At 43.6% G+C, this 27692-nt stretch overlaps 1 protein-coding gene across 5 annotated transcripts in view; it reads right to left on the bottom strand.

The window, feature by feature from the left end:
* The window catches only part of LOC147029389 (uncharacterized), a 68087-nt gene that overhangs the window by 21503 nt on the left and 18892 nt on the right, over positions 1-27692 (bottom strand). For 2 of the 5 annotated variants that reach the window (XM_085872420.1, XM_085872418.1), the window contains exons 2-4: positions 24331-24446; positions 17070-17215; positions 2512-3943 (exon numbers count right to left, since the gene is read on the bottom strand). In XM_085872420.1, coding sequence (XP_085728546.1) covers positions 2512-3943; positions 17070-17130 — 1493 coding nt within the window. In that variant the 5' untranslated portion in view covers positions 17131-17215; positions 24331-24446. Of the gene's footprint in view, positions 1-2511; positions 4067-17069; positions 17216-24330; positions 25773-27692 lie in introns of those variants that run through there. The other 3 variants (XM_085872423.1, XM_085872419.1, XM_085872421.1) reach the window with 3 other exon arrangements.

The raw sequence follows: 27692 nt of genomic DNA on the forward strand, positions 1-27692 counted from the left end.
ACATATTTGCCTCTTGGCTGTCCAGCCTGGGTTTCAATCCCAACCAAGCTTCAAACTGTCGACCTGGTGTTTCACAGCAAGGTGAGAGTATGTGTGCCATCCCTTGGATGGATGTTAAACTGGGAATCCCATCTGCCAGCATTATTTGGTAGACATTAAAGATCCCACAGTGTCCTTTGTGAAGAGTAGGTGAGCTGCTGCCAGCATCCTGAAAAAATTTCAAAATTCCCTCCTGGACTTCCTGTGCCAGAGTGGTGACCAGTCCAGGACTATCTGTAACCCTAGGCAAAAAAACAGCTACTGCAGTACAGAGAGCATGGGTGATGGTGATGGTGATGGTGATGGTGATGGTGATGGTGATGGTGATGGTGATGGTGATGGTGATGGTGATGGTGATGGTGATGGTGATGGTGATGGTGATGGTGATGGTGATGGTGATGGTGATGGTGATGATGATGATGATGGTGATGGTGATGGTGATGGTGATGGTGATGGTGATGGTGATGGTTATGGTGATGGTGATGATGATGATGATGCAGCAGCATTTGAAGCTTCACAGTGTATTTTGCTTCTGACAACAAAATGTCCTTTGTCACACGATCTCTACCCAATCAAATGCAGCATCTGCAGGCACAAAGAAGCTGAGACAAAGAAGACTACGTGCTCAACACGAGGGTTGTAACAGTTATCACAGAATGGGTCAAACACTAAGGCTACCTGCTTTCAAAACATAACAAACAACAGGTAAACCATAACAGCCGAGGATTTATCGAGGCCACCTTTAATTCTGGCCATCATCACTTGGAAAAGAAACAACAAAATTATGTATTGTGGGAATTCATGAATAATTTAAGAATACCTTTATACATGTTTTGATAATTGGAGTATAAGTTTTATGGTTCTTCAATTATTCAGGGGAAGACATGTCACGCTCACGTAATAATAGCTTTTGCTCACGATCGTGTACCATGCTCTATATCCAGAGCGTTGGTTCTGCCGAAGCAGTTACTTGGCAGCACATGCACTCAGGGCAGGAATTTGGAAATTGTTCAGGGTGCCGGCGATGGCTCGCCTATTCTTCGCGAAGACCACCGTGGGATCTTCTACGTCCACCAACCAATGCTAGCAGATTGGACGGGACGCCAATAATAGCTTTAAGGTTCAATGAAGCTTCACATTGGTACTTAAACCAAATTCAATTCAAATCATAATTATCTGTTACAGTTTTCCAAAGTTGTTTCGATCTCTGGTGACCACAAGTCTGTTTTTAAAAGTCTTGTTAGAAGGTACTACATGGGGTGTGTTGAGTTGGAGTGCAGCTGTCTAGCACTTGGCAGGCCAGCAGTTCCTTTTCAACGGCTTTGAATGGAGTGCTTGCTCGAGTGTTTAAGCCACTTGGTGGGCGCTCTACAAGAAACTTGTTCACTGAATTCACCCCTGGATTCAAGTTCTTGGTTTGTTGCACGCAATACGCAACAATGGTTACCAACGACACAGCTGCTCGCAGAGTAACTCGAAAACATCATGGAGGTGGCACAATGCAGCGCCATGAATACTTCATGCAACCCGGGAGGCTAAGATCTCTCATTGTCTTTACCCGTATTCATCACAATGTAAGGTCCTGCCCTGAGGTCCCACTTTCTCCAGCCAGGTGGCTTTCCACTTCCATTGCTATGGCAGGACAGGTTTTAAAAAACCCACTGGCAAGGCAGTGCAAAGCTGCAAACATTAGGAAATGGTTTTGGAAAGCAACAAAAAAAAAAGAAATGGTAAGCACATGGGTGGTTATGATTCCTCACTAAAAGTATTAAATAAGTTAAACCAATAAAAAGGGCGAATATCTAAATAACCCAATATTTTAAAGCAAACGCAGCATTTTGGAAGTTATAAAATTCAGGTTGTTAATTTCCTGATCTTTCCATTTATGCTTTATAAAACATCTCTTGTTTTTAATATAACCAATCTCAGAAGTGTTTGTTACCTCCACCACCAAAGGTGGACGGAGGTTATGTTTTCACCTCTTTGTCCGTCTGTCTGTCTGTCTGTTTGTGAACAGGATGTCTCAAAAAAGTCAAGGACGGAAATCGGACGAATCTTGGAGGAAAGGTTGGGTGTGTGGCATGGAAGAATTGATTCGATTTTGGTGAAGGTCCGAATCCAGATCGGCATACGAGGAGTTTTTCACTGGTTCTTCACCATTGAGCGAAAAGGCCAAAAAAAAAAACCCGACAAATAACACGGTATCTCAAAAAATTCTGGAAGTCTAAGAAAAAAAAAACTTGGTGGATGAGTTGGGTAGGTGACAAGAACAAGCCGATGAGATTTTGGTGAAGGTACGGATACAGATCCGGCCTATCGGTGGGCTAAAAACGTAAACTGTTCAACATGGCGGAGGTGTGTGCTCTACCGAGTGCCGTTCCGGTATAAACTGCAAAAGTGCGGAGATATCTGAATAAAAATGATTTCCATCGATAAAATACAAAAAAGTGGTCCAATTCAGGTTCGACTTACCTTTTACGAAGAAGGTTCAGTGCCGATCCCAGAAGCTCCACCTTTGCTTTGTGCAAACAAGTAGCATAAGTGCTGAGAGAGTGTCCACTGCCCAGTGCACAGCACATTGACAGCTGTTCCCCATTGCTCGATGCCTCCAAACGTTCTTGTTCAGACCAAGGATGTACAGACATCTCCGTCGTACAGAATTTCTGCTGAAACCGATTCGTGCACTTTGGTGGATTAGCCGTGGGATGTGCTAAAGTGGTTACCTGGGTAGTCACCAAGTCTTGCGGAGTCACCAGGAATTGCTTGACGTGAGCTACGGGTGAAGGGTCTTGATGAAATGAACCTTCGGTTCCGGTGTATTGCTTTGTGACGTTGTCTCGGGGTATTTTATTTGGTGAATGTGCAGATCTTTGAGAGTGACTATGCATCTCAAATGAAACTGGGCTGCAAAGCACGTTTGAACCGACAACTTGGTCTCTGTAACCCAACACATCTTTGGTCTCCCCCACGCCCACTTGAGATGTTCTCCTGCCAATTGAACTACCACTAATTTGACATGCTAATACTCTTTCAAGCTCCAAAGAGAAACTAGTCTTTGGTAATTTACAAATGTCTCTGCCAGCATGGGCACTGTCCAAACATGGAACATCTCCACTGCTTGCAACAAATGCATGGTGAGGCCTGGAGTGGTTTGATTTTGGCCACTTTCGCCACTGCTTCGGTGGCCCTGTAAACAACTCGGGTGTGTAAATGGACAAAGGCTTCCGTGGCTGACATGGCCTCCCACTCCAAGTTTGCTTGTTTCCATCCACCCATCCATCTGAGCTCACAGAGGACCCGGAATGCAAGAATACTGGTGGCTGAGAGTACGACTGTGGAGCAAATAAGTTTGTAAAAGTGCGAGTGCTCGTAAGCTCAGGATTGCTTTTCCATCGAAGCAGTCGGAGTGGGTGTGGTGCACCCAACTCACTTTCCGTCTCTGACGCGAGGCAAGAAAAACGCTTCTGTGGGATTGTAGTTGAAAGACTTTGAGTCTCATGCGGTAGTATGGGAGTAAAATGTCCCAAACTCAGAGGTCCAGCTTCTATAGCAGCATGGCCAACTCGAGAGGCCTTCAGTGATTGAACTGGCTGCAGGGAGCAAGTAAAAGTGTCTCGTCTGAATCCTGCACATGCTGTTGGTGGGCAGATGGGACCGCTGGGCCTTGTAAGCCGGCCTCCATTCCGGCGTAGACGTTCCTTAATGAGACACTGCATGTTCTCCATGCAAAGAGCTTGCCTTTCCCATGGCCACAAACTCACCATCTCACCACGCTTGGAATATGCCAAGGATTTTCCTGACGTGCTCGGTTCAAGAAGGTCTTTGTGGTAACGACCCTCGGCCAAGTTGTCCCTGAGCCTGGCCCGCGGTGCCATGCTCCCATCTCGAGCACGTCCCATACCATCTGAGAAGACAGTTGGCATGGTGATGAGGCAAATTGTGGACGTTGGTTCATCAAGCCAAGACAGGTTACAAATTCAAGAACTTGCTGATCAATTCTGTTTTTGCAATGCTGAGCTGGGGAACCCTGTAATGAAAGCAACAATCGTTATCTGTGATCCTGAAGTCAAACAAAATTGTTTTTCTTCATCACAACCAGTAAATGTTTTACTATTGTCTGTCATTCATTTTACTCATTTAGTAATAATCATAATGATAATAATAATAATAATAATAATAATAATAATAATTTTTAAAAAGGTGATATTTTGGACAAGGAAAATTTACAACACCATCGGCCACATTATGGAAAGTTTGTATTATTCAAGATGAATTTTTCTCATATTAAAGCATCAAACCATTGTCGTCCATCGTTATTCCAATAATCTACCTTATGATGGTCATTGTCGATTTTACAGATCTTTTCATCCCAAAAATATCTTTTAAACCAGCCTCGGTGGTGTAACGGAGAGAGTATCCGCTCTGAGTCTGGGAGGTCACATGTTCGAACGCGGCTCAGTCATCGAACCATGTCATAACCCCACTTTCCCAAACCCCAAGTAATCAACCCCCACCTTCCCTCCCCCTCCCCTGCCTAAACCCCAAGCCCTGAACTTCCCACTCCAAACCCAAAGGCTTCAAAAACCCCTGCCCACCCCCTTCCAAAGCAGCTTAATTGTGCCAACGAATGACCCAAAACCAATTATCTTCTTCCTGATGAATATATAAACATTGTTAAAAGGAAATCATGACGGATGATTCCTTTAACAATCTCGCGAGATTCCTGGAACTCCTCGGACAAAGACCTTTCTCCTGGCATGGGGTTTTACGGTCTCTGGTCGAGTCGTTTAAGAGAAGATACTCAAAAAATCGGCAAGGACCTGGGGAACCTCCTCGGTAAAAGCCCTTGCTCGAGAGAATGCCACATAGTTATTTGAGTAGTGTATAAGGCAACAGACTTAAGCCTTGATCATTTCAAAAATTAAAAAAAAAACCCCAGGTTTGAAGCAAAAACATGCTCAAGCACACATTGTCTGTGTGTATATATATATATAATACATCATGGTTATATAGCTCGGATCGATTCCAATTGCACTGGCCCATAGGCTGACACCAACTGAAGCATATGGTTGCCTGTAACTACTACAGCCTTCACAAGGCCTGTGATGCCTCTCGACTCCAATTCCAACCTTTTGATATTTGATTTTCCTTTGAACAGTCGCTTTGGTGGTTTTACACTGAAGGGTAAACTTATAGGGAGGGCATGGCGATTGTGAATATGACAGCTCCAAAGATGTTTAGGAGCTTCTGTTATCACTAAAATGGCGGCTGTATAATTTTCATATAATTCTCAAGGACTTTGCTTAAAACAAAACAAAACAAAAAAAAAACTATGGTCAAGAAGTGAATAAATATCGAGTCATTATCATGTATTATACCATAAACAGAGCGTTGATGCTGCCGAAGCAGTTACAACGCTACAACCCCAGTGTTGTCGCCAGTCCTGCTCACAGTGCTCAGGAATTCAGGGCAGGAATTTGTAATTTGTTCATGGTACCGGTGATAGCTCGCTTACTCTTCACGAAGAACAGCATGGGATGTCCTTCCTTACCACCAACTAAAACCTCCTTGAGCAACAACTTTGTATAACTCAGAAAAACAAATTCTGATAATGGCACTGCCCACCTGATCTTCAGTAAATGATGGTGCAAAGTTGTATGTTTCTACCTGCGACGTGTCACGAGTCGACAAGAGCTCCACATGGTTGTTGTTGTTGTTGTTGTTGTTGTTGTTGTTGTTGTTGTTGTTATTAGTGTTGTGCTTCTTGTTGGGGGTCAATTTTTGAAATGTGCATCCATTGTTCAAACAGCTGCCGGACCCCACCCACATCTATAGCTTGACTCCACCAACCATGGCACCCAGATGAAATAATATGGCCACCATCTTGGTTTTCTGGTGGGTCGAAGAAATCAGGCCTGTAGGCCTCTACTGATTATACACCGACCGGGTTTGTTGCGTCAGATTTCCATTGTCTTTGTTTGCGCCGATTGTGACTCACAAAGAGGGACCCCAAAAATTCTAATCATATGTTCAAATAAAAATTATTAGTAATGTTTAATCAAGCCCGTCAGCACACACAGGATGCGCCATCCGACAAAAACAGCGTTACATAATTTTTGAGTGGTCCCATATTGGGGGTTAAATAATCCGTGACAGTGTGACAAATCATGTCATTCCGATTTAACCATGGTGGAGGCTGACATGCTGAGAGGTGTCAAGTTAATCTTTTAAAGGTGCATGGAATAAAGGGAATTATTAATGGACAGGAAAAGAGGAGAGGGAGGAGAGGAGGAAACACAAAAACTAGCAAGTAAGGTGGTTCGGTTAGGAAAGAGTTAATTTTGGGGTAATAGAGATCATGGGTCAGAATTGGGGACAACAACAGAAGGCAGTAGACTGCTTGCTTGAAGTCATCCAGGGAAGATCAAGACAGAACAGCCTCTGGAAGGTGGTTCCAGAGATGGGAAAAGTGAGGAATTAAAGAGTAGAGGTGTGCAGTCTTCCGACAACCTTCCATTCCCTAATCTTACTTAATCTTCAAAAATCCATCAAAAATTTTTTCCCCTTGAATGCTTTCTAACTATACAACGCTCGAAACCATGTGTCTCTCCGCCCTCTTCCTGATACTATTCATCGATCCATCAGGTTCACTCTGCATTTACCGATCCAAATTCACCATACACCTCCACAATCTTATTTCAACCTTTCCTTTCCCAAATCGAATGCAATTCTTATTAAAAAAAAAAAACAATGAAATAAATAAATAAATAAATAAATTCAATTCTAACTACACACCTCCCGTAAACTCGTGTTTCTGCTGGATCTGCTTCTACCCTCTGCGTTTACAGTTCCAAATTCACCACACACACCCCTCCACGATTTGACTTCAACCTTCACTTTTCTGAATGTTACGCAATCCTTATTTAAAATAAATAAATAATTTCACTTTTGACTATACACCTCCCACAGCGACGTGCTTCTTCCGTAACCACGTGATCTGATTCCACCCCCTGTGTTGACCGATCCAAATTCACCATTTATCTCACGATTTTTTCTACAACCTTTCCTTTACCTAATCTTATTAAATCTTTATCAAATAATAATAATAATAATGAAAAAAAAACGATCTCTTATAATGTTTCATCTTCCTCTTTCACACGTGTGGTTCTCATTACTGTGTCATAATTCACGACTCTTTTTCTATTTCAACAAACTGCTCTCATTTTCGAACTCTCCTTCATACCTTGTCGAAAAAGTCCAACTGTTACAACGTTTCTTCTCTCATTCTCTGAATTTGCCTTCATTGCATCCCTCTAAAATCTAAATGTCTTCAGTCGCATCTCCGAACTAAAAATTCAAAAAACCCGTTTGCTCTGCATGTTCGTTTTCCATCAATCTTACTTTTTATTCCAACTTCAGTGCCAACTCACCCCTCTCACCCCTCTCACTCAAAGCAACCAGCACACTCTTCCACCTCCAAGCTTCCCTCTCAGTTTTCTCCCTCAACTCTACTCACTCACCCTTCTCAAAGTTACCCCCCTCCCACATCCACAAAGCTGCCTCCTTCCCCTGACATCTGTCTTCCATCTCATCACTCCACCTCCTCAAATCCTCAACTGCCTTCTGCCCCCTCTCTTATTTCTCCCCACTGCATCTCAACCCAGCACCACAGAGCCTTTTCTCCTCCTCATCCGGCCCCCTCCCCAAGCTCTTCTGCAATCCCAAACACTCTTTCAACAAATCCACTTACCTCCCCCCCTCCTCCCTTGTCCTACCCTCCCCCTCCCCTTCCCTGCACGAAAAGCCTCCTCCCCTCCCTCTTCCTTAACAGTGTGGTCCTCAAACATCCAGTGCCTTCATTCAAACCTGACAGATCTTTCCATGCAGGTTCCCACTGACAAACATGACATAATCTGCTGAAAAGAAACTTTCCTCCTTCAAGACGTCTCTGACTCCCAAGTATCTCTCCCTGGTTACTCCCTCCCTGGTATGACACACCTGAGACTCGTCCTGGTGGAGGAGTTGCTCTCTTCATCAAATATAATCTATTCCTCACTCTCGATGCACTGCCCTCACTCCCCCACACCCCCAGGAATACCTCTGGCTACGGCTTCCCCTCCACTCCCACCTCATGTTTATATGTGTACTGTACCGTCCACCAAACGGTGATGACTCCATTTACACCTCACTATCTGAAAACATGGACCAACTTCTAGCCTCTCATCCAAACTCTCTCTTCCTCTTATGTGGTGACTTCAATTGTCATCATCCAAGTTGGCTAGGTGTGGGTACCTCTCTCACCTGTCAAGGCACTTGAGCAAAAGACTTCTGTGACTCATTGGGACTGAATCACTCCATCAATTTCCTGACCAGGATCTCAACCAATGGTACTCCATCTTGACTGAATCTGATTTTGAAAAATTTCCGTGAAAATATCTGCTGTTCTTCCTCCGCTCCAATCGGTACTTTTGACCACGTGCTTGTCAAAGTGGACATCTCTCTGGATGTTATTAGAGAACAACCCCAGCACCATAGTCTGGCATTCACTCCACTCCCACCTCATGTCTCTGACTGACAGGGTCTCCAAGCAGCCGTCAAACTTCCAGACTGGTCTCTCATCGCTACTTTCTCCAACATCAACTCATCCTGGGAATTCTTTCAAAGAAACTTGCTCTCCCTCATGCACAGATTTATCCCCTCTCGTCTTCAGTTATCCTACCCTTCCTCCCGCCCTTGGTTCACTGAAGCTTGTGGCGAGGCAGTTGTCTTGAAACAACTTCCCTTTGCCTCATGGAAAGCAAACCCAACTGAGGGTAATCTCAGTTCCTTGCACAAAGCTCGGAACAGGTGTGGATCTACCCTCAGGAGAGCCAGAAAACAACATCTTTCTAATCTCAAGTCTGAACTCTCAAAACTCTCTCCTTCTTACAAATCCTAGTGGCATCTCAACAAATCTGTTTCTGGTGTTTGTTCCCCCTCCATCCCCTCCCTTACCTCAAATGGCCGCACTGCTGATACCGCACGTGAAAAGGCTGAATGCCTAAACTCGGTGTTTGCATCTAAATCTTGTGTCCAAAACCCTTCTCTTGCTGTACCCACCTTATCCAGTCACACCCAACTGTCTCTGGACCCTGTGTCCTTTTCTCCTGACAAGGTGGAGAGCTTGCTGTCAAACCTCGACTCAGATTCTGCAACCGGTCCAGACGGCATCCACCCACGTGTCTTAAAAACCTGTTCCTCTGCGCTTGCTCATCCTCTCTCTGTTCTATTCACCCTCTCATTTGCTCAAGGTCATCTGCCATCTGTTTGGAAATCGGCAAACATCACTGCCCTGCATAATGAAGGTGCAAAATCAGATCCCTTCAACTAGAGACCAATCAGCCTTCTCCCAATCATCAGCAAGGTTATGGAATCCATCATCGCTTTGGACATTAAATCCTTCCTCTTCTCCAATGGCTTGATTTCCAATCATCAATTTGGTTTCAGACCAGGTCACTCTACCCTGGATATGCTGCTTCTGCTCTCCCAACAATGGATGGAGGTCCTCAATGCCGGACATGAAATCACATCCATATCCCAAGACATATCACGTGCTTTTCACACTGTCTGGCACCCTGCCCTGCTCACCAAACTCTCTTCCTATGGTATCGAAGGCCATCTCCAATCGTGGCTCGCAGACTTCCTCTCCTGGCACAGCCAACGCGTGGCCCTAAATGAAGTTATTTTATCCCCTCTTCCTGTCCAGGCTGGAGTTCCTCAAATGAGCGTTCTTGGGCCCTGTTCTTTTTCTGGTTTTCATAAATGATCTCTCCGATAAAGGGACGGTCACAGGTCCGAGAGAGCAAAGGAGCAAAATCAGAGAATGTACGGTCGAAAACAGACCAACGACTTGCCTCCAATGTGAGAGCAACAGACACCATGTTTTGACCGCGTCACAGGAGATTCCAATAATTTTCAGAGCTTAAGATTCCACAAGATCAAGGAGAGTAAGATGTGATCTTGGGGTCACAGCCCATAGCGGAGAGCAGTACTCCTTTGAGCTATGGATACAGGCCTTGTAGACTGTGAGCCGCTCTGCTTTATCAAGGAAAGACTTGGATCGATGGAGAATGCCCAGTCTGGAGCTGACTTTGGAGGCCAGCTTTGTGATGTGGTCGGCCCAGGAAAAGTCATAGCTGATGGTGAGGCCGAGAGGTTCAAGAGATTGAGGCTCTTTCAGTAAATGACCAAGAAAATATATTGGGGGTTGGTTTGACGATCCTCCTGGAGAGATAGGGTGAGAATGTTTTTTTTCCATGATTGAAGGACATGTTCCATATATTAGACCAAAATCAAATAATTTCCAGATCAGCAGGAATGGGGAGCTGTCTGTGTACAAAACAATGTGGAGTCATCTGAAAAAAGGAAGAGAGGGTTGGTCAGAGCACCGGAGAAGTCATTTACATCAATGAGGAACAAGACGAGGCCCAATCTCAGATGGAGCAGTGATCTAGACTGAGAAGTGAGACTCTCCAAATGGAATTTAATCATTGAAACTGAATCAAATTCAACACTATCAGTTCTTTGGCATAAGGAAATTACTTTTAGTAATCCCCTACAAATGTAATGTTCTAATCCACATCTCTTTTTTTTTAATGCCTCTCCATCAGTTAATTACCTTTATTTGAATGTCTCACGTGCACTGTAGCGGTATTTTTTTTTTTTTTTTTTTTTTTTTTTTTTTATACCTTGGTCGAGGCTCGTATGAGAGCTAACACACAACTCACAGCAAGGAGGCATGAGACAAGAGGGGCGGGAGTGGAAGGGACAAAACATTGGGGAACAGACACAGGTGAACTGTGGAAGGGAGAGGGATGGGGATGGGACGGGGAACATGGCGAGGGGAAGATGGACATTAAAGGGACTTTCAGGAAGGAAAGCAGGAGAATTGAAGGAAGTGGGCTTGGGTGGATTATCGGGGGTAGAAAAGATCGAGGATTTGGATGGGGGAAGATAAGAGGTGGTGGTGAACAGCTGTTTTGAAAGCCTGAAGGGAAGAATGGGAAAGAATAGAGTGAGGAAGTTTATTCCAAAGGCGGGAAAAAGAGGAATGAAAGAGTGAAGATGAGCAGTGATTCGTGATTTTGGTAGTTTTACCAGAAGGGGGTTGTTGGCGGACCTTGAGCGCCCTGTGGAAATGTGGTTGGGACAAATCGCAGAGAGAGCAGGGGGGCAAGGCTGGAGAGGAGTCGGTAGAAGACAGAAAGACCACCGACCAACCTGCGGTGATTGAGTGAGAGGCCCAAAGACTCAGCTTCATTGCGGGAGATGCCAATGATCTTAAAAGCCCTGGTTTCGACAGCGTGAAGTCGAGAAAGGTGGGAGGCAGGAGCACCAGCCCAGAGGGGAGAGCAGTACTCCATCAGGCTACGGACAAAAGCTTTGTAAGTGGTCAGGAGCTCAAGAGGGCCGAGGAAGGACTTTGCACGACGGAGGATTCCCAGTCGGCGACTGGCTTTTGAGGCAAGGTTGGAAATGTGACTTTCCCAGGAAAGGTCATGGCAGATAGTGAGACCCAGAAGCTTGAAAGAAAAGACTTCTTCCAGAGGATTGTTGAGAAAGTGGATGGGGGGGTTTTGTAAACGGTCCTTTCGAAGAGACATAGTGAGAGTGTGAGATTTGTCTGGATTGAAAGACATGTTCCACGTGTTGGACCAGTTTGTGATTTTATCCAGATCTGCAGTGAGCGAAGAAGCTGCTGCTTGCCGGTCTGAGGGATGACAGATGGTACGGCAGAGGGTTGAGTCATCGGCAAAGAGAAATAGAGGATTTTCCAGAGAGTCCGAGAGATCATTGATGAAAACCAGAAAAAGAACAGGGCCCAGAACGCTACCTTGAGGAACTCCAGCCTGCACAGGAAGAGGGGCCATAAAAAATAAAAAATTTTTATTTTTATTTTAAAAACCTCTGAATGAAAAATACTTTTTTAAAAAAAAACATTTTTGTTGTAAAAAGAAAGCACAAAATTGGCATTTTTCACAAAAAAAAAAAGTCAGCAGCTGCAGCAATGAAGGAATAGGTTTTAGGAACCAGCACAGAATTCTGATTGAGAAATTGACCCTCAAAACTTTTGGCCTCAGACACGATTAAAAGTGCCGCAGCTCTTGGACCGTTTGGTGATGCCTCGCTCGCAGTATCTTGTGTGCTGGGAAATTGGGTTACACTGAAGAGCTGTTCCTAATGGACTAAAACCTGATTTATCCTTTGAGCCTTCATCAAAGTTTTATAAATTCTTTGCAATCCTTCATGTGTCTCCATGACTTTAGCATGTATGATAGGATGTACTGTACGTATGTTCTTCAATGAATGTATTTTCTTCAAGGTTTTGGGGATGATAGAATATTTTTTAAACAATGTAACTGCCTTTGTTTATTCAATCTGCCACATTAAAAACTATGGAGTTCATAGAACACCTTACCCCGTACAGTCTTGAGAAAACAAGGATGCGGGCAGGGTCTGCGAGCGGAAAATTTGATTGGTCGAGATGATGCAAAATGCCGTCATATTTTGGTCAAGTTCTGCTAAACGAAAGGGTTTTGAAAGTTTACAAAAAGGCGATTTGTGTTCTCCAGTGTTTAAGTATATAATTCAATTGAAACAAAATAAAGATTTTAAAACATGTCGAAAAAAATAATTGGGAAGTTTAGCGCCATTGATGGAGCGTCTGTTGTTTGTGTCCTTTATGCCATCCTTAAAAAAACAGGAAGTTTCCTGTTTGGAATGATTTTCAATTTTGTTTGATTGCCAGACAGGCAGACGGAGTTTGTTTTTTTTTAAAAAAAACATCATCTCACTCAATCTCTGCATCTATGTGTGATCGGGACAATTTCAGAGCCTGAAGTTCCGCTAAGCTACAGGTTTGTTTTCCGATTTGTGTTCAAAATATAACATTCAGTTGAAATTAAATTGTTCCGCGATCATAAATTGACATTTGTTGACAGACAGACAAAGTGAACCAATTATTGCTTTACCCTGTTTTTTGCTTCACACGTGCGGCGTAACAATATGAGTGATAGGTAGCTAAGTGTTTCAGCCCTTGCCCAACTACTGGCATAATTGATTGGTTGCCACAATCCGGTGCTCCAGACTTACCATATGTTCCAAGCAAAGTGGAATCATCTCATAAATTCTGAATCACAGTTGCTCTCTGGTCCTAGCCCTTCCCCCCAACCTTCAACTATCCAGCTTTCTTGGTCTATATCCTGTGAGATTTAGTCATTATCATTCCCTTTTCAACAATAATGGCAAAAACCTCGTATTTATTTTGTGAAAAATCACTTTTTCTCTGTCTAACGACCCTTGTATATGCAGGTCCACATTGCTGCCACAGACCCCATTGTTTTCACCCAAATTGGGAATGTTACAATAAGCCTCCTGTGCCAAAATGTGTCGATGATCAAAATGGAGAATTATTGGACTCTAGATATGGTGGACAAATTCTCTTATTCACCGTTTTTCACAAGCTACGAATGTACAGTGCCTGTTTTGGAGATGGACTGAAACTTTGTTCCATGCTTATAATTGAATTTACACATTTAAACCCAGTCTGTACTTTATCGAAAATGTTGTTTGGATGCCTTTCCTTTGTTTTTAGTTTTCCCACCCTTCATTTATGGTCCTAGTGGCCCTGGTAAGCTCCAAAACGCCGAGTTTGGCAAATGTTTTGCAAAACACATCCTGACGGACAGGGTAACTCGCCCACTTCTTATGATTTATGACTTGTAATATCGGCTTCCAACAGGATGTGCTCTCTGATACACAGTTACATAGAGAGAATTGCGGTGTTCCCCCCCCCCCAACCCTGAACCCCAAGGACTATAAATATTTTTTATCCCTGAAAACCTTCCCATGCATGTTTCGAGTACAAGCACCAGTTTTTAACTCATATCGGGCCCAATACATTTTTCAAATATCATGCAATATATCAATGGTGAAGGATTACTTAAAAAAAGTTATAGTAGTCGAATCCGTATCCGGATCTTCACCAAAATCCAATCAGTTCATACTTGTCACACAGCTAACCTGTCCACAGAATTTAATCTGGATCCGTCCAAACTTTTTGAGATATCCTGCATGCAAACAAACAAACAGACAGACAGACAGGGGTGAAAACATAACCTCCTGCAAACCTTCGGTGGCGGAGGGAACACACAAACAAGAAAGACGTCGTGCATAGCATGACACTTGCGAAATCCAAATGAAAAATAGTTGCCATGGAAACACCATTTCTAAAATTTGACCGATCAAGTGTTTTACATGATTGATTGTTATGTGTAACAAAGTTGGCTGATATATTTTTCAACTGCGGTCTAATGCGCGTTTTACATTTTCCCGATGGCCTTGAACTTGACCTTTGACCAATTTTACACAAATATGTACAGATAAGCTGTGTATAAGTTAGTGTCGATTTGATATCTTGAAAACGTTTTGACATATGGCAATAATTAATAAAATCACGAAAAGTCCCATCTATATATAATGAGCGGAACCTCAAAATGTGTATGTATGTTTCATTACACCCATTGGTTGGACAATTGTAATCATACATCCGCCATTTTGCTGCTCTGTGAGGCCCAAGACACATTCAGAAGTACAGTATTATATTCATAATCGACATGCCTACCCTATAAGTTTTCTCTTCAGTGCGAAAAAGATCCAAAAGCGTCTGACTGTTAAAAGCATCATCAAACGTCGATAGGATGCAGCCCATCGGCGTCACAAGTGTTCCGAGGCACACAGTTTGCGTAGGCCCCAGACTTCAAGCCTTCCACCCTCGAGGATCATTCCTTCATGGCCTAGTGGAATTGGAATCTGTCCAAGCGATATAAACATGATGCACTGCATATACGAGCAGAGTACCTGCCCTGCGGGTGATCTTGTTCCAAGCAAGCAACACGTTCTTCTGATGCATACCTATATTTGGGCCCTGCATAGGCAACTGACAGTTAACCCGGGTTACGTGCATTAAGCAAAAACATACCTACTGCTTATAGTTCAAAACAACCTCACTGCACTGGAAAACGTGAGGACAGGTATACTGCACTGTAAATGGTGGAGACTTATAATACCCCCCCCCCCCCAACCTGTGGAGGCAGCGCCACACGGTACACAATTACATAGAGAATTTGCATCTACACCCCACACACAACACCCCACACCAAGACAACGGGCAAAAATAAAAACATCCCTTTACATTAATTGGTGTCATGCTGATCCCCTGTAGCAAGTCTGGATGTAATTGGTCCAGAACTGTGGGAGGAGGAGCACGACAAACAAACCCACAAACACACAAACGCCTGTCCATGAATATTTATAAGGGAGCACCGAAGCAATAACCATGTTTTAGCTTCATTACATAACCCGAGTTGTTACCAAGGCATCGAGCAACCAAACCAGCGTTCTGTGTCTATACACCACCCACATTAAAAAAATTTAAAAATTCCAGGAACAATGGAGGCTGTGCTTATCCACCGTATGCTTGTGCATTTCACAATAACGCCTGAAGCACATCAAAGAAATCCAGCAATTCATGTTTCGAATCCCGTTTCCCTTTCCCTCATTGCAAATAATTAATCCGACGTAATCCATAAATTTGTGTGTATGTTGTAATCCTCTGTGTTGTTGTGAGTTTGTTGTACACCCGTCATTTTTACGGGATTTTCCCCTAGTTTTTCATTATAATGGGGGAAATTGTTGTCATGGAAACCATTGACATGTCACAATGGCTAAATCAATTATTATGTTTCTTGATTTTTGGTGAATCAATTTAGTAACCCAATAATGCAATCCTGTTCAAATTACGTCAAGTAATGAAAATTGATGATTCCAGAAATTTGACCTCGACCACTTGAGAAAATGGCTGACCTGGAGTGATCGAGCAATCCCTGATTTTCAAAGCGTGGATCGAGTATAATGTAGCGACCACAAACTGGAACTCTTAATGACTCTGCGCAAAGTTATCTCAAACAGTATGTCAGAAAACATGAATTTGCTGCGTCCGTGACCTTCGACCATTTGACCTCAAAAAACAATAGGCTTCTAGCGTTTGACGAGGTTTACCGGTTGGTTCAGTTTCGTTAAGATCGGTGTCGAATTGTGACTCGTAGGCGACCGACAGACAAACAAACACCCAGGAAACGAATACACGTATTTGTGAATCTTCGATTTCACAAGTAACGAACCCACAAACCCACAAACAAACAAACAAACGACGTATAATTCTCAAATCATATATATAATATAATTTCTTGGTTCAAACTCGTGATTTATAAGATTAGAAGGTCATGTACATAGAAATGACATGAAAAACACTGATATTTTCAGTTATGTTTGAAGTTCTTTGTTTGAGCCACAAAATATTGGAATGTTCTCTTATCGCTCTCCATCTCATCAGTAACAGTTCTTTAAGGAGTTTTGGTGTGTTAATAATGCCTATGGTAAATTATATCAGGAGATCAGTTGGAGTTCACTTCTGGTTTTCGACATACCATTCGATATGTGTTTACAAGTTTACGGACATGGGGTTGTACAAATTCTTCCAGAATGGGTCACGAGGCCCCCCCCCCCCCCCGTCTCCTGTACAGTTGCTTGTAATGGTTTCTGTGATGCAGAAGTTAATGTATGCAACGTTTTAACTCTCTTTTTTTTTGTATGTTACTACTTCCACTCTTTCAAGTTGTGTGAAAGACTACGATTGTCTCGTTCCTCTTTTAGTTTTGCAAATTCCTGTGATTACAATTAATTTACTCAACGTACACCGATATCACTTTATCATTTGCCATTTTTCTGTTTAAAGTTATGTTTAAGAAGAACTAGCTTCCAATATGTTTGAACAAATTGGTTCTTCAAAAGATACAGGTCAGTTATATATAAATGCATTGTTAGAGAGCAAGTAATGAGGCTGAAAATTCATGGCATTTAATTTAATTCAGACCATTCAGGACTTTAAATGTGTTCTGCCATAGTAAGAATACATTGCACCCCGAACTCACCATTTGCCTCTTGATGGTCCATCAGCATCTCCCTCCTGTCCTCACCAGTCCCTTGCCGCATGTGCTAGCCGGAGCCAAATCCCCCTGAAAACCCATCATGCTTCGCCAGCGATTAAAAGCTCGTCACCGTGCCCCCCGCCATCTGTCTGTGGATAACAACAGCACTTTGATCAACTCGAGTCACGAATGTCAAAAACACACAAGCACTGCTATCTCCGCATGTGGGTGGGTTTTTAGGAGATGGAACGGAGACCTACCGGGTCTCAAGGGATCCACCTCTGTTATAACAATCAACGACACAAAAACACACACACACCTCATTCTAAATTACAATAGCCTGTGACACAACCCCACCCCCAATTCCCCCAGCCCTCTGCACTCTTCCCCCTAATCTTTCAACATGACAGAGACCCATCCAGCTTGATAAAGAAGGCTCATCACAGTTAGCCAGCCGTACTGCAGTCTATTTCTCGGCCATAACTGTCCCCTATTGGATTCATATATCTTGGAAATTTATAATCCTATTATACGGGGGGGGGGGGGCATCAAATTATTGTGACCATCGCAGTTGCTTAAACTTTGAAAAGTTGAACAATACATGCAGCGATTGTAAAATAAATAACAATACATTTGGCAAGCTTTTTAATGCTTACGGGGAAATATTCAACAATTGGTGAGAAAGTCTTCTATTTCGATCAAATGAAGATGTACATGTGTGATGGGATTCTAGGAGGATCACACCGAACACACACCTCCACCACAATCACTCTGACCCACAAACGAGCAACTCTATAAAAGCTCGACCTGAGGACCACTATTTGATGGGTCATGCAGCTGCGGACCACATCCTGATTGACTGTGAGCACACCCTGGGGATTGAGTAACCATTGGAAGGAAATGAAAATTGGTTTCTCGACCAGACGTTTGTCATGCTCCAGGTATTGATAGTTTTGTGGTTCCAGAGCTGGAGACTTCATTTCCCATATAAACAATGAAACTTAGAATTATCAAACAGCTGGAAGACTTTTCATAAGAAGATAATGTCTACAGCGATGCACCACCATCCCACATAATCCATCATCCAGCCCTACCTACATTCCCCTTCCTCCCTTTACCTGAACTAACTGAATCCTCTTACTTGCAGGTGACTGTTTTCTCCCCTCCTCCTCTCACTCTTCTCTGTTCATTCTTCCCTGGCTTGTTTTGTCCAAATGTGGTTCCACTGTGCCACCGTCAGTTCAGTTGCCATTTTTTTTTAACCCCGCCATCTCCTCGTTCTTCCATGAGCCTACATCTGGCATTGTCTTTTTTTTTAAGTCTTTTTAAGCACATTTTAACAGCTGCGAAAGGATATATCCACTTAGCAGACAGCCATTCTTATCAATTTGGCATTTTGGTGAGTGTCAATCATATTCAATGCACACCTCAAAAAGTGTCAACAGTTAATAATGAAACGATGAACAATCCCTAAGAGTGCATCCTTCATAACAATGAACCAAAGCACCTTTGTGCGAAGTAGTGCTACATTTGGACAAGGTCATATTACATCATTCTTTCCCACAATACCACCACTGAACAATTAAAATACGAGTTGTCTTACAAGGAACCTCAATGCAGGAGGTCATGAGTAGAGGTCCATCAAGCCTTCACTACGGTTGTTTGTCCGTGTTCTTGTCCTTTTTAAATGCCGAACGTCAAGCGAGGAAGCAGCACGTACCATTTTTAAAGTCTTTGATACGACTCGGCAAGGATTCGTATTGCAGACCTCCCAGACTCAGAGGGGATGCGCCAACCATTATTACCTCCATCTCCATTATTATTACCATTTGTCTTTGAGCAGGATATCTCAAAGATTTGCGGACGGATTCAGACAAAATTTGGTGGACAGGTTGGGTGTGTGACAAGGATGAATCGATTGGATTTTTGGTGAAGATCCAGATCTGTACACGAGAATTGTTCAATTTTTTTCAAGCGATTCTTCGACATTGAGAGATGGGGGCAAAATCGACATATATAGCATGATATCTCAAAAAGTTGCTGACAGATTATGGAAAAGCATGGTTGAATGATTTGGGTAGTTAACAAGAACAAGCTGATTCGATTTTGGTTAAGGATCCGGCCTTTCAGCGAGATGTTCAGCCTGGCGGAGGTATGCGCTCCACCGAGTGCCGTTCCGGTTGATTTTGTACAAAGCAAGCCAAGAAGGATGAAAATTTTCCACTTGCTGCATAGTGATTTTCATTGACTCACAGATTTATGTGCTAATCTTACTCGCAGAGATTCAACGATAGCCAGGTTTAGCGGATTCAGTAACCAAGAGAATGAACCACATTTGGAGCACGGCCAGATTTGCATCCAGTGCCGTAAGTGATTCCCAGTTGGGTGAGCCCAATATATAAATTTAATGGAACAGAATGGCACAACCGGCAGGCCTGTACGTCATCCAATGACCTTATGGTGGCATCATGAAAGAAAGAAAAAAACAGATGACATTTCCTTCTTCGGGGAAATTTCATCGACATAGAGCACGTTAATTGGATTAGACTTTAAGTATGATTTTCTTCATATTACTGCCCTTGTCACATCTTCGGTTTTATCATTGGTGCAAGGAATGTTGTTGCAAAAACACAGTTGCAAATGCATCCATCCATTGGGACCGTACTCTGTGTAGAGCGTTGGTGATGCCTGAACAGTCTCCTTGGCTGGTGGGTACAATCCTGGACGGGTCGCCACTCCGACACAGTACACCAACAAGCTGGCACTCATTTTGCCGACCTCGGAAGGACGACAGGCAGAGTCAACCCCACCTGGTATTAATTCAACAACCGAGGGAAATTGGAATTCATGATTCTGGGATCCCAAGTTCCCCTACCCTAACCTTTAAGCCAGTGGTCCCCAACCTTTTGATCCCATGGGCCGCATTCACTACTCCCAAGGATGTTGGGAGCCAGAAAAAAATTGATTCATTTTATTGAGTTTTATTGATGCAAATTGATTTGATTCCTCCAGGTGGTAAGCGGCAGTGGCCGGCAGCGGCATTGTGTAAGGCTTTTCAGGTCACGGCGCCGGCCGGTAGTGGCTGGCAGTGGCATTGTGTAAACCGCTTTAAAATTGCTACATGGAAATGTGTTTTGATTGGAAAGTCCTCACGGGCCGCAGTATAGGGCTCCATGGGCCGCATGCGGCCCGCGGGCCGCAGGTTGGGGACCAATGCTTTTAGCCAACACCAGGCATAGTTGCAAATATTAAACAAATAAATAAATAAATAAAAAACATAACAAACCAAATGTTTCTGAATCAAGATACTAATGTGTGATCAACATGTCGTACTGCCATCATCCCCTCTTTTTCACCACGACTGCAATGAAGAAGTAAAACGTTCATTTTCTCCGAATGTAAAACACCGATTAGAAGATGTCGCACGCTGTCACCTTGCAGCTTACAAGACCAGAATATGTTAAATGGGTCCAGATTTCTGGCAACAAGTAGAATCGATGGAAAAGATCATAAATATAATCAAAGTATTTAAAAAAAAAACCACACACACAAAAACATCTCATCCATCATATTTAACGCTACACTCGGACAGATCCCAGTAGCCACAGTGTTGTGGTTAGGTTCAACAAAACCACACGTAGTACTGTACGTATTGACCCAACTGCCCTGCATATACAATATTGGCAAATGAAAAGTGATGGAGTCGTCCTGATGTCATCTTGAAGTCTCGTGCGCAGCAATATTTTTCCACCACCCGTTTGATGACGCAATGTGATTTTGTATGAAAAATAATTCATAAACTCTGTTTCTGGGGGCCATGGGGTCGCGTGGTGTTAGATTAAGCGACGATCGAGCTGCTTGAAGGAACGTTTGGGGATTTGGAAGGCAGATTAAGCGTGAGAAGAAGACTGGCTCCACTTCAGACCGGTGTGATGATAGGAAGGTTGCAACAGAGTGAAATCAATTCAGGTTTGTTTCAAGGCAGCCTGAAAATTTTCCTCAATCCAAGAAAACATGAACCTTGGTGATCGCAGCCATTGAGATGACGACGGCTCAGAGACCGCACATTTCAATTGTGACGTCACACATCAGGTAATAACAAAGTAAAACTCGAAGGGGCACTCGGTTGAGAACATACCTCCACCAGGCTGAACAGTTTACGTTTTGTATCCCTATGATAGGCCGGATCTGCATCCGCACCTGAACCAAAATCAAATTGCTTTGTTCTTGTCACCTGCTCAACTCATCCACCTGGTTTTGTCATCGTCCTTCCATAACTTTTTTTCAGATATCATGATGTATATCGTTTTTGGCCCCGTCTCTCCAATATGAAGAATCACTTCAAAATTCTCGGATCCGGATCCGGATCTTTACCAAAATCGAATCAATTCATCGGCGTCGCACACCCAACCTGCCCACCAAATTTCGTCTGAATCCGTCGATAACTTTTTGAGATCCCCATGAACACAGACATACGGACAGATGGGTGAAAACATAACCTCCCATCCCCCTTTGGGATATTCTTCGGACTTTTGGATTCTGTAACAAATTCATGTGGTTAGGTTACATTGTCTATTGTGTGGTCCACCAAGGGGATGAGCCTCGTGTAATGTACACTAGATATCTTCAGATGTCTGCTCCATGTTTCCCCCCTTTTTTGAATTTGGCGGGGGCCAGCAAAGAGGACATGCGAGACGGAATGATTCCTATAACGATGGAGGGCATGAGGGGAGGGTGATTCACTCCTCAACCACAGCTGACTACTGGCCATGTAGGATTTGTTCATATACAGTACGGGTACGAGCTAACGGCATGGAGGAAGAGGACGTGCTTCCACTCCCTCATGGATTGAACCTTAATTGATGTCGGGTCCTAACTTTGAATGCCGTGGGGAGGGGGCAAGCAGCGAGCAGAGATAAAAAAAAACATGCATCCCTCACTGAAAGAGAGCTGCTGGCAATGTGAGGAGGACTCGGCGGTGACTCACTGCTGGACTGTTCACCTCTTACTGTGACCTCACTGTACCCTCATTCCTCCTGCAGGGCCTGGACAGCTCCTCACGGCCTCACGTTCGCATCCTGTTCGGGGGGTCTGGTTCTTCCCTCTAACTGCACTTTCAAGTGTTGTCACAGCCTCAGTCACCCCCATAAGAGGATTTGTTTATTTACATCATTTAATAATCATGTTTATCATCTCTATTCGAGATTTCATTCATTGTCTTCCATAGTAAAGGAATTCTTTCTTAAGAGATTGCATGTGCTGCGTGTCACTGCCATTTTGCTGCGCTGGCGTTTGGGTTAATTTAGAGCCCCTGGTGGATTAAAGTTGAAGTAATCCTGATTGATAACTGATGTACGTAGTTCCACACTGAACCGAAGCGAAGACCAACGTTCATCTGTCGCCGCCATTGTGTTAGTAGAAGTGACCGCTTAGTTTAATTCCTAGAGTGTTGCCTCTGGTGTGGTCGCTAACTGCTTTGATTGCAGTTGTGGTTATTGGGTGGTTGTCGTCTGTGCCACAATATCATTAAAACATCCTGCAAAGATATAGTTCAACCATTCTTACAGTTAGCATCTGTTAGAGTTCATATTACTTTGTTCTACTACGTCAGAGAAAATTTTTTTAAAACAAAAAAAAACATAAAGATAACTCCTTGGCGGAGAAGGGCCATCAACATGTTATGTGCACAATGGTTGGGTAGGGTAAATTTAAGTGAAATGTTTTCTTGTTGAAAAGGAAGAGGATCTCTGATCAGTTTGGACTCCATCCAGCACTGTAATCTGGATATGATGCTCATCAATGGTTGGGGGTCAAAATCTCAAACAAGAGGTCATTCGGACCATCTCCATGGACATAGTTTGGACATTCGACACAGTCTGGCATCCTTACAAAGGTCCTTGCCTGTGGCATACAAGGTCACCTTCATATCTTGCTTTGTGATTTCTTGCAACGTGCAGTCGATGCGTTGCCATCAACGGAACCCTCTCTTCCCTGCTCCCAGTGGAAGCTGGAGTGCCCCAAAGCTGTCAGTCTTGTGCCCAGTCATATATCCTCATCTACATTAATGACCTCTCTGATGCTATAGATTCTAGAAAACTGTTTCTTCCTTTTTGCAGATGACTCTACATTGTATGGTATTGTACTGATGGACAAGCAGCAGCAGCTGCAACGGACTGTAAACTCTCGTCCTGGTATTTTTGCAGGAGGTCTTCTGCAGCAGTGAGTCCTTCATGTTGTGTGAGCTGCCTTGTAGACTATACTCATAACTACAGCTGATGAGTGAGAGTAAGGGAATTTGTTCATGGGTGAAAGGAAGTCCCATTCACAAGTCGAAGTGCACTCGGTCCACAACGTTTTGAGATATCCTGCTCACAGACAGGCAGACAGTATAGGTGATAAAATTGTCACAACTTTGTGCATGTTCATATCACACATCAGTGTGTTCAGTTTAATTTTTAGAATCCTCGTGGAGGATCTCTAAGTCTTACTCGCGTTGTTGTTCTTCATCTTCTTCTTGTGGACTTCTTTTGTTTCACAGCCTACAGTTTTCATCGAAACTTCCTGAAACTTGGCATATCAATGTAAAAATACCCCGCGCAGACAGTAACCATCTCCGATTTTGAAAATTCCTCCCAGAAAAAAAGTTATGACGTCAAAATATCTCCGCTAATGGAAATTGCCAAAAAAAATTATCTCCGAAACTAGGCAAGCTTTTTGAATTTTGTTTGCGGGAATCAAGCCGAGCATGAGCACAGATAAATTTATCGCAAACCTGATACATCACAATGACGTCATATTCGTTTTTATGACGTCATCATTAAGAGGACGAGGATCTTAAGCTCATTTGAGCTTGTTTTCCAAATTGAGTGCACATTTCATGATCACAACTATAACTTCTGTACTTTTTTTTAATAAGAAGGTTAAACAAAAGATCATTTGCTCAAGCAAAACGATTGATTGTGAACACAATTTACGTTTCTCACCTTTCAAAAGAGTGCTAACCTGAAAGCAATAAAACCGATAGTTAAGTAACATCGTCATGTGGTCAACACACAGACACTTTGATGCAATGCTGAACATGAAGCAACAACACAAGGTGCACGGCGCAGCTCAAGTCACCAGGTATGACAAATTCAACAACCTCATGAGTGCTTCATGTTTTAAATGAGATAGCCATCTCAACAACACCACGACTACTTTTAATGATATCAAAAAACAATTGTTTCAATCAAATGATACCAAAGGAATGAAAAGGTTAAATCACATCATGGTGGCTCCGCTGTGATGAAAATGAATCCACCGTTGTGGATCACGTCACCCTCGGTCCAGCTGCAGTGTTAATGTCGGTTGCCATCCATGAATAATTCAAACGACTGCAACCTGAAGGACAGTGCAGAAAGAAATTCCATGCAGTAAACTAAGTGTTCCATTTCCCTCCTTCCTTGGTGGGTAGAATAACAGAGTGCTGTGGTTTCGTTGAGCCACTGCTGCAACCGCAACGGAAATTATGATGTGTCGCGACATCGAAGGGCGACGCAGCTGAGCCAGCAGACACTTGGCAGCATCTGATGGATTTTAATTGGAGGCACAATCATTTCGAAAGCAACACATGGATGAGAGGGGGGGGGGTTCAAAAAACATGATAACCAACAAGATGCTCACAAGAGTCTGACTCGTGCTTATTCCGCTCTAAACCGATCGGCTGTCATGCTTTATTCGAAATCGACTTGCTTTGGTTGGAAAGCCAACAATCCATTTAGTTGCAACAAAAATTTGTGTCCGTTTAAACATGGAAGAGCCTGTTTTAAAAGCCCCTCTAATAAATTTAGGGAAGAGGAAGAAGTAGGGCTTGGAGCTTTGATGTAGCGATTCCATGAGTACGAAGGAAGGGACCCTTTAGAACAAAGCGTGACGGACACGGAAGGAACACGCAAAATTACACACAGCAATACTTGTTTTGGCAATAGAAAAATAGATAATAATACACGGAAGGAGCACACAAGCAACAAACACCACATCCATGACTACTACTACTACAACAACAACAACAACAACAACAACAAAAAGAATTAGATGTAAATAAATAAATAATCCATTGTTTTTTCATGTAGAACTTCACTTTACATCTCAATCTTCTTCTTCTTGCAGTATGGAAGCTTGGCTGCCTGGTAGCTATCATTTTGTTGGGGTGTGACTGTGCTGCTGACACTGTGCCCCTATACCAGTACACTGGTGCTCATTTCGCCAACCTTGGAAGGATGAACAGGCTGAGTCAACGCCACCTGGTGTGAATTCAGTGGCCACCGGGGCTTGAACTCAGGACCCTAAGATCCCAAGTCAGCCACCCTAACCACTCTAAGATTCCAAGGCAGCCATCCTAACCACTCTAAGATCCCAAGGCAGCCACCCTAACCACTCTAAGATCCCAAGGCAGCCACCCTAACCACTCTAAGATCCCAAGGCAGCCACCCTAAGTATTCTACTATCCCAAACCAGTCACCCTAACCACTCTAAGATCCCAAGGCAGCCACCCTAACCACTCTAAGATCCCAAGGTAGCCACCCTAACCACTCTAAGTTTCCAAGGCAGCCACCCTAACCACTGTAAGATCCTAAGGCAGCCACCCTAAGCATTCTAATATCCCAAACCAGTCACCCTAACCACTCTAAGATCCCAAGGCAGCCACCCTAACCACTCTAAGATCCCAAGGTAGCCATCGCAACCACTCTAAGATCCCAAGGTAGCCACCCTAACCACTCTAAGATCCCAAGGAAGCCACCCTAACCACTCTAAGATCCCAAGGCAGCCACCCTAACCACTCTAAGATCCCAAGGAGTCCACCCTAACCACTCAAAGATCTCAAGGCAGCCACCCTAACCACTCTAAGATCCCAAGGCAGCCACCCTAACCACTCTAAGATCCCAAGGAGTCCACCCTAACCACTCAAAGATCTCAAGGCAGCCACCCTAACCACTCTAAGATCCCAAGGCAGCCACCCTAACCACTCTAAGATCCCAAGGCAGCCACCCTAACCATTCTAAGATCCTAAGCCAGCCATCCTAACCACTCTAAGATCCTAAGCCAGCCATCCTAACCACTCTAACATCCCAAGCCAGCCATCCTAACCACTAAGCCAACACAAGACTTTTACATCTCAATGACACTCACAGATGGACACACAATATCTTTGTGAAGTGCACCACACTGTCTTCTGATTAAACCCATCAGCAAAGCCACGGGTAGGCACGGCTACTACGTGCATGAAAAGTCAAACATTTTCTCAAACTAAATAAGGTAAGCCTAACTTCTTGACATGTCTACTGATTGCAAGAAAAGGTTTTTTTTGGAAAAAAAAAACTATCCCGAACCATCAAACTCGAATCTACGAAGACTACTAAGACGATAACCACCACAAATTACACTTAACGGTGTCAATTATTGACACCTTCTTACGGGGTATTTCATGAACGAGTGACCAAGGTGCCGATGATAACTCAACTACCCTTCACAAAGGGCAGAGTGAGATCCTCAATGTCCACCAGCTAATGCTAGCGGACGGGACACACAGTTTAACAACCACCCGGAGGGTACAAATATTGATGAAGCACCAGAGCGACAGTTTATAGCTGGGCCAAGATTCAAACCCACGCTCGACAGCACAAGGTGAGTGCACATGATACCTTGAGGCTCCCCTGCCAACCCTCCATTAAAACTTGAATATCAGATCATATTCCAACCGATAAAGCTATGCCACCGATGGGGTGCCCTCTCATCTTCCCTCGTCCCCAAATATCAGGGTAACAGCACACAATGGCCTGCTCTTATTTAAAAAAAAATTACTGCGAGACTATTTACACTCATCATAGAATGCGAGCAAATGAAACAGCCAGCTTAACATCCCCTCAGAAGGACAGAGTACTCAGTGATGCCTCCAAAGCATTTGGATGACGGTTTACAGGAGGGCCAGAAAACAAACCCAAAACTTGACAGCTCACGGACAAGTAGGTGACCTCTCAGCTCCCCCTGACAGCCCTCCTGCCTCACCATGGAATTACAGAAATTATTTGAGCAATTTGGAGTCAAGTAGTGGGTGGTGATTGGTGACCACCGGTCCAAAAGAACAATACCTCCATATTCAAACTGAAATCACTTCCCAGCCATTGTGGGGTTTGCAACTCATCAACTCGAAGGTTAGTTAATGAACACGAAGAAAAATACCAAATGGTGCTACAGAAACTATGAGATGTATTCATGGAAGCAGGTGTTTGGTCACAAGGGTATTGCAATACCCATTACAGATACTACTCAGGGCTGATAGGATGGCCTAGACACTCACCTCCAAGCTGTTGCACCTGGGTTAGAATCCTGACCCAGCTTTCAACTGTCTTCCTGGTGTTTCACAGGCAGGGTGATTCATCAATGTGAGTGCTGTCCTTCAGATGGACGTTGAACTGGGAATTCCATCTGCCAGCATTAGTTGGTGGGCGTTAAAGATGCCACAGTGTCTTTCATGAAGAGTGAGCGAGCTATCGCCGTCTTTTGCTCCGGCAAAGGGTAAAGCCCGAAACGTCATCACCTTGTGAGCCTTTTCGGCGGACAACTCCAACTCTATGCCTGGTGTTGGCT

Source organism: Eptatretus burgeri, chromosome 3 (genome assembly GCF_056783735.1).
Source record: "Eptatretus burgeri isolate ZD-2024b chromosome 3, Ebu_testis_v1, whole genome shotgun sequence".
Taxonomy (NCBI): domain Eukaryota; kingdom Metazoa; phylum Chordata; class Myxini; order Myxiniformes; family Myxinidae; genus Eptatretus; species Eptatretus burgeri.